At 50.0% G+C, this 10,769-nt stretch overlaps 1 protein-coding gene across 1 annotated transcript in view; it reads left to right on the top strand.

Moving 5' to 3' along the window:
• Positions 1–9,293, top strand: part of LOC104624645 (GDNF family receptor alpha-4) — a 13,728-nt gene extending 4,435 nt beyond the window's left edge. Inside the window, exons 3-7 of the mRNA XM_010292073.1 lie at positions 2,034–2,379; positions 5,433–5,542; positions 6,483–6,617; positions 6,881–7,038; positions 9,147–9,293. Of these exons, the coding sequence (XP_010290375.1) occupies positions 2,034–2,379; positions 5,433–5,542; positions 6,483–6,617; positions 6,881–7,038; positions 9,147–9,293 (896 nt within the window). The remainder of the gene's footprint in view (positions 1–2,033; positions 2,380–5,432; positions 5,543–6,482; positions 6,618–6,880; positions 7,039–9,146) is intronic.
• The last annotated feature ends 1,476 nt before the right edge of the window (positions 9,294–10,769 follow it).

The raw sequence follows: 10,769 nt of genomic DNA, 5'->3' as shown, positions 1-10,769 counted from the left end.
AAAGGACACTCTTTCAAACCTACCATAAAAAAAATATTTCCAAGAACTTGTTGAAACCTAAGACATCCCCATGACCATATGCCAAGTCAGAGCAACAGGTATTTTTAACCCAATCTTACATAAACAATGTATGGCCAGTATTAAAACTGTGCAAATAGAATTATACCCCTCCACTCTAATTGTAGCGGTGATTTAAAAAAGCACATCCTCTGTCGTTGCGTGGGAAGAGGAGAAAAGATAGCGTGTTCCCTGTGATTCATTAGCTAATGGGTAATGAAAACCTACCATGTAACTGTTTCCTACATGTTTGCTGACAGCTCCCCAGCGTAAACCGATGCTCTAACAATATTCATCTCCGGGCATTTTTAAAGGGAAGTACCTACGCGGCAGGAACACACCGAGTCCCAGTTTCACCCATTATAAAATAACTGCAAAACTTGGAATTTGACTTCCAGCTCGCTGCAAGCAGTGGAGGCAAAAGGAAGGGAAAAATAAAAGCTCAGAGATGGAGAATCTGATAGCGTCAGTGAAAATGAAGGAGGGCAGCCAGTTCTGAAGCGCTCAGAGAGACTGTCAATGCTTTAACACTTGTCAGCAGTGACTGGCTGGTTTTAAATCCTGGCCAAAGATAGGGCTTGACTCTCTGCATTGGAAATTTATCATTCTGAGGATTTTTTCCTCTGAAAAATCCTTCTCTGCTGGAGAGAAAGTCCTTCTACTGTTCTTCAGGTCATGGGCTTAATTTAGAGGGCTGAAAAATGGCTTCAAATTCATTTTCTCTCTCATGCTTGGAGGACCCTCATCTTATCTGTCCGATCAGACAGAGCCTAATGTCTCAACTGACTCCTACTAGGGACTCTGTAGCATTTCCCCCTCTATAAAAAGAGCCCCAACCATCTTTGAAGGAGCCTTAAAATCAGTGTTATGCAAATATCTTTCAATCTTACCCATTCCTCTGTTTGCAGAGGAGGTCATTGGCAAATAAACTCATGAGACCCCCACCGAAGACAGTGTGTTTCTCACCCATCACCACAGTTTTTTGTTTTATTTTCCTGATTTTTCCCCCTGCAGCAAGTTTTCCTCTCCCTCCCTGCATCCCCACAGCACACCCCTGCTCTCCCACCCTGACTGCTAATCCAGGACTTTTGTTCCGCTCTTGCTTAAGTGGGTGGAAACGCAGAGTGATTTCACCCAAGCCAGTGAAGGGGTGACCTTGCAAAGGGTGTGGAGAGAGACCCGCATGCCCTCACATGCAGGCAGCATCAAGGTCCCAGGGCATCAGGTTAGATTGTAGCTCTGATACTCATCCCATGAAGGCAGTGTCACTGCTTAGAAGATGGGCATACTGGGCAGGACTGGTCTGAACTGGGGAAGCCAGAGCACTGCTGTGGGGCTTTGAGAACCGGACAGCTCTCACTTAGTTGAGCAGGTCCTGGGATGAACATGGCACAGCTGCTCCCAAAGCCTGACTTGACCCTCCAGAGGTCTGAGGAAACTCATTGCACAGGGTAGAGAGTCTGGGTTGTAAGGGTTAGGGAAGACCTGGCACAGCCACTGACAACGTTTGTTCTTCGGCACCATTTTTGAAAAAGAAGGTTCATTAGAAGAGATCACATTACACTGGTGGATCCAGTCATGGGCATGAGCAGATGCCCTTTCTAATGACTTCTGTCTTCCCAGGACTCAAGTTGGTTAATTCATGTGGGTAAAATATTATAAGATGCCCATGGTAGAGCAAAGTTTCACTTCACTAAATGTAGGAGCTTAGTGGAGCAGGCTCTGGGCTGGGAGGTTTGGTGTGTGGCCATGGCACCTCTTGGGAAAGGTCAATAGGGAAAGGGGATTTGGCCCTGCTGGGACACAGAGAGCAGGTGTGGACTTCACCCTGGCCACTGCCTTCCTAGAGTGGGTGGTGGCATCTTGGAGGTGGCCATGGATGAAAGCATGACGAGGATGAAGGTCTCAGCATAGTGCGGTGCTACTGGCGGGGAGGTCAGTGCAAAACCCCATCACCATCTCCCACCGCCTCACAGGGTCTGAGAACGAGGTGACCCAGGTGAACCGGTGCCTGGATGCTGCCAAAGCCTGCAATGTGGATGAGATGTGCCAGCGGCTGCGGACAGAGTATGTCTCCTTCTGCATCCGCCGCCTGGCCCGAGCCGACACCTGCAACCGCTCCAAGTGCCACAAGGCTCTACGCAAGTTCTTCGACCGCGTGCCGCCGGAGTACACCCATGAGCTGCTCTTCTGCCCCTGTGATGACACGGCCTGCGCCGAGCGCCGGCGGCAGACCATTGTCCCTGCCTGCTCCTATGAGTCCAAGGAGAAGCCCAACTGCCTGGCACCTCTGGACTCCTGCCGGGAGAACTACGTCTGCAGGTAACGTTCACACACTGGGGTGGCCGACATGGAGAGCTGTCCCTCAGACAAGCCTGGGGCTCATGCGCCAGTGACAGCCTTGTGCCCAGAGCCAACAAACTCACCTGAAGGACCCTGTCTGGAGGCACCCATCCCACCACAACCCACTGACAGGCCATTCTCTGAGTGGCTCCTTCCCATGACCCAGGTCCTTGCCTCATACTCTATACAGAAGGCTTTAAACAGTCAGGAGAAGATTTGAAATGTTTATGCTGGAGCTTTTTAGACCTTTTCTATGGCTTTTTGCCTTTGGTCCTAAGGAAAGACCCGCTATGGAAATAGTTCCAGAAAGGTGCAAGCCAAGCAGGGATGTAGTGTGGGGTGCTTGCAGTCCCTTTCACCAATCTGTCTCCTCACTGTCTATCTCCCCTAGCCCAGAGCATCCTACAGGAGCACCCAAGATATCCTAACAGTCACAGGCACTTGTAGATACCTTAAACACATGGCTTTTTTTTTTTAATTAGGAAAATTAATCATATATAAAAAATATACCCTTCTGCTGCAGGGCTGGATGTTGTAGTGATTGCAATAGGGGTCTCAGAGTCACAGTTGTCACTCCAGATCTACCACGTAGTATGAGGCCAGGTTGGTTTGCCCTTCTGTTTCCATTTAAGCCCCATGCATGCACAGATGCACAGACCATCCCCATGTGCACACTCACAGGCATACCTCTTAAGTGTTTTTCCCTCAGCTGTACTATTTTCACCCCTCTATTTCTCAAAAAGTCTTTGATATTCCAGAAGGTTAATCCACACAGAGCTCTCAGGAGTGGAGCCCATCTGTCAGTAAGAGATATAACACCATAACAGCAGCTGTACTGTACCAACCGTGGTGGTCCCAGCCCCATGACCTGTGTGCAGCTGTGGCCATGAGCAGACACCTGGAGAAGAGCACAAGAGCAAGTGTAGGACACAACTCCCAGTATTGTCCCAGTCTCTAATTATTGTGGGCTTTGGGACTTCCTAAGCTGAACTTCTAGCAGCCATCCCCTACCAGCATGTCATCTTTAAATTACAATTAAAAAATTGTGTCTTTTCACAAAGGGAGGTGAGAGCAGTGGCATCCTCTTGGAAGGATGGACTTGTACTAATACCATCACCCTTTTGCACCCCAGAAACGTGGCTGAAGGAGAACTGAGCTATACATCTGAAGCTGACTCTGAAAGGTGCAAAGCCCCTGAGCCACACCAGCTCTTGCTCAGATTTCCCCTGACTACCCAGGGAATCCGAAACGTATGGGTACTGCCCTCTCCCTGACAAGACAAGTGGGCCCAGCGGGGAAGAAGAGGTTCAAAGGGGAGAGTGTTGCTTCCCAGGAGGCTGGAAACCATTTCCCGCAAGCAGCACAGCTGTTAATTATCTGGTTCCTTGGTCTCTGAATATATCATATAAAACATCCTCTAGAGACATGGCAGGAGCAAGGGGTTGACGTGTGACCTGGTCAAAGCCAGCAGTGCAGAAACCACAAGGAGAGCCAGGAACAAATCACGGCACTTTAAAGCAAGAGAGTGAGATACTCCGGGGCTAACCCTGCCTGCACTGCTTAGTCCTCCTGCAGCGTCTTCACAGCTTGGAGGACTGGGATCTACTAACATGAATAATACAAAACCTGCAATCAGCACCTCCCTTTCCTAAACAATGCAGCAAAAATTTGGACAAGAAGAGTTTGCCTGGCCACGGCACAGGAGAAAGGGGTTGGTATGGGGCAAACGTGGGAACAAGAAAGAGAAAAAAAGAAGACTAGGGAGGAGGAGAGAAGGGGGTGGGGAAGTGCAAGTCAGAGTGCTGACACTGACCAGGAGCACCGATGAAATGTCTGGAAGAGAGAGGCTGTCCGGGAGGAGCAACATGCTCAGTTTTGCTGAGATTGCCCAGGCAGAGCAAACATTTCAGGTACCCAGTTCACAGTTCAGGCACTGCAGGTTGTCATCTAAAGGGCTCTACCTTCAAGTATCAACAGTGTTAGTGCTTGTTTGAGTTTCCCAAACAGCTCAAATGCCATGTGAGATGCCTTCTTACCTTGACATGGGAAGCCTGTTTAGATGGATCTGAATCTCCAGTAGGTCCTATGTCCTACCTGAAAGCCACACGTGGATGTCTTAGACATCCTACAACATCCAAACACCACTAGATGCCTATGTGCCAACAACTGCCTCATCCCTAAAGAATTAGGTGCCAAATATCTGTTTGGCAGCATGATTTACAGAGTTTATCCAACCAAGCTAGCAGGGGAGCCACACGCAAAGAGCAATCTGGCAATCTGTCTGAATGATGCACCAACTTCCCTGCATGGCCCAGACAGTCCCAACGAGCCCAGGCTGCTCTGTGCTAAGTGGTTTGGTGCTTTGACCTAGACAATGTGAAAACCAAGGCACAGTGGTCTGCGGTCAGAGCTGTATGTCACACACCTCTTGCTCCACAGGCTCCAGAGAGTCCAACCTTCTCCCAAGAATGGGTGCCTGCAGCAGAGGATGTGGCAGCAGCCCTGCCGATGGGTAGAGCATTTCATATCTGAGCCTTCGGGATGACCTCAGCTACATTTAAAGCACAGTCTCTGAAGAGAGAGAAACTGGACCAGAGTGATTCTCTCGTTCAGCAAATCAGCCTAAAAATGAAGGCTTAGGTCTCGGGGGGAAGCTATTACCCAGGAGTCAGATAATGGCAATACAGAATGAATTCCCTCGCTGCCTGCTACAGCTCTTCCCTCAGAAGTCAACTTCACACAGCAGAAAACAAACATTTCTTCCAAGACTGGCCCTTTCTTGCAATCCCAGAGGAAGCCTGTAAAACATTAACTACAGCACCTATTTACACCTCATCTCAAAGGGATAGAACCCACTTCTGGGCTCGTTGGGGGTGGGCAGGAGAGTATAAAAGGACATTCAAACTGGTTTAACACCACCTACAGCAGCAAAGGATTCTGCAAATGTGTTCGCTTCTGTAAACACCACCAGCATGCTATTTGCCCCAAACATCTGTGCTAATATCCTCCACCTTGTGCTCTTGCTCCATCAGGTCACGCTATGTGGAGTTCCAGTTTAATTGCCAGCCGTCCCCACGGCCTGCGAGCGGCTGCCGGAGGGACAGCTACGCTGCCTGTCTGCTGGCCTACACAGGGATCATCGGTAAGAGGCTGCGTCCTTGGCTGGTCTCTCTCCCACTCTCTGGGTGGGAAATATCTCCTCTGGGTGGGAAATATCTCCTCTTAGTCTGGCCAGCTAAAAGCTATAGGGACAGTAAGGTGGAGAGCTGAGACTGGGATCTCAGGGAAGCGCTGGGCTTTTTCTCTGCAGTGACCAAAGCCACAAGCATGGGGTAGCTTTAGGATAGCTGCAATGGAGGGGCAAAAACCATGGGCTGCTGCAAGTTCCCAGCTTCTCTCACAGGTGGAAATAGATGGGCCATCCCAGGGCATCTGCTCTGTCAGGGGTTCCCTGATGCCATCACCAGAGATGCCACTAGAAGTCACCATCCACTGCCATCTTACTGACTTCAGAGGATGTCAAACTGGGTTTTCAGATGCTGCAGAGACCCAGCTGGCAGAAGCTAGCACAAGCACAGCCAGAGTCCAAAGAGAAGTGCCAATGACCATTGGACTTGGTCCATCCTGATGGATGGGATAGATTGACAGCTTTTTGGGTCAAGATTTCATTCTGATTTAATCCTTCCTTTGTTGCTTCCAACCATTCTGGAGATGGTTGAGTTTGGCTTTTTCAGTGACAGCGTGGAAACCTTTACACACATTCACATACGATTTTTGAATGTTACTAGGGGACCTGGGCTCCCAGGAGCTGCCCATTCCTTGGACTGGTAGCATGTTTTAATTGACTGAAGGTTTTGCTGGCGGTAGGGTGAACAAAAGGGTTGCGACTGCCCCTTTTCTCTTCCCTGGGAGCAAAACAGACCTGTGACACCAGCACTTGAAGGGTTTTCTCTTGCTGTCATCACAGAGGGTCCCAACAGAGGCTGTAAGCAGAGCAAGCCAGGAGAGAAGCAAGGAGGGACATTATTGTCCCTTCTCGAAGTACCTGCCTTGCGGTAACACTTCTCCATCCTTCCCGGCAGGCAGTCCCATCACACCCAACTACATTGACAACTCAACTTCCAGCATAGCTCCCTGGTGCACGTGCAACGCCAGCGGCAACCGGCAAGAAGAGTGTGAGAGCTTTCTGCATCTCTTCACTGACAATATCTGTCTCCGTAAGTATCGCCCAGCACACTGCTGCTCCGGCAGCATCGCCCACAAGCTGGTGAGGCTTCTTGTGAAAGAGGGTATGAAGATGCCCAGGTTCTCAAGAGTCTATAGGTGTCCAGGTCCCTGTGCTTTCAACAAAGGAGCTCTGAAGACCCTCGGGCATGCATTTGGGTGATGCAGTTAAAGGAGGCTGGAGAAGGGATGCATGTGTTTTCCCTTGGAAACGTTGCCCTGACAACACTTTTCTCCATCTCTTTCCCACACAAAGAAAATGCCATTCTGGCCTTTGGCAATGGGACCTACCTGAACGCAGCTGTGGTCCCATCCATCCCCCCCACCACACAGATGTACAAGCAGGAGCGAAATGCCAACAGAGCTGTGGCGACCCTCAGAGAGAACATCTTCGAGCACCTCCAGCCCACAAAGGTAGGAGAAGTCTGACGTGGCCCTAAGAGATGCTTGGCGATGTCTATACTTCCTCTATGCCCTCCAGCTCTCCTCATCTCAGCTCCCTCTTCCATCTATGTAATTTCAGTTACATGCAGACATCCAACCTCTCCTTCACCTCCTGGGGTCCCTGATTCACCCTATTCTTCATGCCCTGACATATTCTTCCCCACATCAAGCACAGGGCTACATGCCTCTATCCCTGACTCTGTCCTCCTGCCTGTTGGTCACCTCTTTTCTTTCACGGGTGCTACGGAGAGATATGGAGGTTTTTTTAGAAGTACTGGGAAATCCATGGGCTTTTCAAGAGTGTAGAAGGGGAGCCAGGACCACTGGTTTGGCTCCTCACCTTCCTGTAGGGCAGCCGCATGTCTTCAGACAAGCATTTCAGCTGCCTGGGATGCAGGTTCTCCCCTTGTTAGATGAGGATCTTGGAGGTCATAATGTAGAAGCTTAACTGACTAAGGTTGGCTAAGCATTGGAAAATTTCAGATGAAAGGCTCTAGTCATGAGGAAAGTGTTAGTATCAAAATAATATTAAACTTAAATTATTTTAAACCAAATAACAGATTAATTTACTGATTATGGCAATAGTAGGCATTAAATATTTTATTTTTAAATAAAAAGCATTGACCTTGATTTGCCAGAGTAATTTTCAGATTGAATTATTCTACTATTGAATAATTAACAGTGACCATGATTTGCTGAACACTCAGGTAACAGAAGCTGTCAGTTAACTAGACTTCAAGGACTGAGCGTGGGCTTTGCAGTAACCTAGCCAATACATTCAAAGAGCTTCCACACGTGGGTTCTTTTAAGCCTCTTCCCTGTTTATTTTGCTGGGAAAACACCTGATTCACCTTCGTCCACTCTGTTTTCAGAGACCAGCAAGTTGGGAGGTGCAGAAATGTGGCCTCAGCTTCCCTCACTGCATCTCCGGGCATTGGTGCCCATGGACAGCACAGGCATACTTTCATCAGGCCATAAACTTTGCACCCAGGAGATTTGGAGAATTTGCTTTTAGCTAGTGCTCCCCAGACCTCAGTGCAATCCAAATAGCAGCCTGAGGTCCAGACCTTGCACTGAGAACTTTATCCTGGAAGTGATGGAGAAGCTGTGAACCTCCCTCATCACTGACAGTCTGGTCCAGATAGCCAACCACTGCTGCCACCAGCAAGTGGGAAGCTGGAGAAAGCAGCTGCGGTAAGGGATGGCCTTACCACATCGCCAGCCTCCACATGACAGCAGCATGTCCCTCTGCTGAGGTGTGAGTGCTACTGGAGCATGGTCCCTGCTGAAACTGCAAGAGAAACCAGGGAGCTGGGTCTTGACTTTGGACTCAACTTCAGATCCAGATCCTGTTCAGTGTTTAATGAGGGTGGTGCCCCTGGACTTGAGGAGGAAAGCTACGATGGACCCATTAGTCCATTTGCTTCCCATCTTCATAGCAGTGCAGAGCCTTGGCTCTAGATTATTTTGGTTATCGCCTAATGAAAATAGAGGTCTCTAGTAAAGCAAATTTTTGGCCACAGATGTCAACACATTGTGAAAGGAGAAGGGTGCAGTTTGTCTGCAGGGGGTAGGCACCCAGGGTGGGAGTCAGTTGCGTAAACACGTGCACTGTATTTTGGAGCAAGCCACCTGGCTCCCAACTGCTGCTCGGTGAAGTGACTACCAGCCCCATGGAGATGTATTCAATACCTAGGGGACATCGCCACCTGAAGAGGCCACCAGGTTAAGCTGCTGGCCGACAGTGGCTGCAGGGATCTCCATTGACCAGAGTGGGCGTCCAGGCACCCACCTCATACAAAGAGACCTTCAGCCAGCGTCCAAACCTCCACACCCAGTGCTGTGCCCACAGGGTGACCCTGCTGTATGCCACAGTGCTACCACCGCCTTCACCACCGTCTCCAGCAGAGCTGAGCTGACCTCCAGACTAGAGCTGGGGCACTGAGACTAGCCCCGGCTCCCTCTGTACATGCACACACGTAGGACATGCACACAGTCCCCAGGCCCTAAATCCTCAGAGAGACCAAGGTGGGGAGCAACCACACCACTCACCACATGCTGTCTCCTTTCTCTTGCAGGTGGCCGGAGAGGAAAGGCTTCTGCGGGGCTCCACTCGTCTGTCATCAGGGACCTCCAGCCCAGCAGCTCGCTCCCACCGGGCAGCCTCTCCGCTGCAGATGTGGCTTCTCCCTGCTGTTGCTGTGCTGAGCCTCTTCGTGATGTGAAGCAGGGCAGGCACACGCCAGACAGAGACTCTCTTTGTGTTGGTTTCTTTACAAAACAACCAGACCAGTAACTTTTTTGGGGGAAAAGGAGGGAGGAGGGAGGGGATGGGAAGGAGAGGTCAGCGTGTGGGCATCCCTTCCTCCTTCTCACCTGTCTGCCAATTTATTTGATTTTATACAATATCAGCATCGTCGACAACCAGCTCATTCTTGGTCCTGGCCACGTTTCCACCCTACAGCTTGGTTGTAGTTTCTCCAACTCTCTGCAGATGGAGTTGGAGCCATGGACTCCCTGGGAAATTCCCTGGGAAAAGGTGAAGGAGAGGGTTGAACCAAGAAATGAGAGCTGCAAAGGAAATGCTTTTGCCTGCCCCAGCCAAGAGGGGAAAGACTTTTGATGGGTGAGCTGTCAGGAGGTCTTCTGAAGCCCTGGCTCACATTGGGGGGCTCTTGACAGGACACATCAAGTGATGTAGAATTCAGACTGTCTCCAGGGTTGCTCAGGACCTGAAGGGCAGCCCACCTGGTTCAGACTGAAGAAACCAGAGCACCGGTGAGAAGATGGTTTTGTTCACTGGAGAGGTTCTTGAAGCACCTCTGGGGTGGACCAAGTAACCACACTATGAACTGGATGGTGGGGTTTATCCACCCGCTGGAAACCATGGCCAGCATGCAACCAGCATGCATCTCCAAGCTGTCACCTACCCCTCAGGCCCTCCTTTTTAAAGAAACATGTGTCATGTATTGATGGTGTTAGGAAGAAACACGTGTGTTGCATTTTGTTTACGGCTGGCTTGCTTTGTGTCCCAACCCTAGCACCTCTATTCACTGGTCCTGTAAAGTGTTTGGGGTAGGTATTTTTTTGTCACATCCAAACAACCAGAGGCCGATGTTGTCCCACTCCAAGCTAATCTTTCTTCATGAGGGACGAATATGTGAGCCCATGGGCAGGGCTCAAGCCCAACGCAACCCATTCTCATGTGCTACCTGTGCGTCCGCCGGTCTTGCAGAGAGGCAGAAGGTCTTCAGTCAGGGGATTTCATTAGTTTTCCTAGGAAGAGATAGGATAGAAAAGGTTTGCTAGATATCACCCTGGGGACATAAATATCCAGCCAACTTGTGGAAAGGCCAAGTCATGAAACATGTCATGGGTAGGGAGTGGATTGCTACGGTTACCCTCCTTGAGGAGCTGGCAGAGGCAATTGCTTCTGTCCAGGTTGGCAAGTGAAGGACATTCCCTCCTGCCAAGTCCTATTTACTCTGCCAAAGGGTCGTTTAAGCAAAGGCTGGTGAGGTGACCCATTCTACCGAGCTGCAACCAGAGCCCAGCTGGAGGGTGAGGGCAAATGTCTCTCTGGTCTCTTGGGACACAGGGAGGCAGATGCCCTTAAGCTACTTGAGCATTTGGGGGTCTTCCCTTGAGGAGGTCAGCTGAGGACTCCCAGTGCCTTCTTGGGGTCTGAACCCTAGATCAAG

Source organism: Phaethon lepturus, unplaced genomic scaffold (genome assembly GCF_000687285.1).
Source record: "Phaethon lepturus isolate BGI_N335 unplaced genomic scaffold, ASM68728v1 scaffold21827, whole genome shotgun sequence".
NCBI classification, from domain to species: Eukaryota; Metazoa; Chordata; class Aves; order Phaethontiformes; family Phaethontidae; genus Phaethon; species Phaethon lepturus.
Note: the sequence above shows the minus strand (reverse complement) of the source record. Positions and strands in the feature narration are given on the sequence as shown.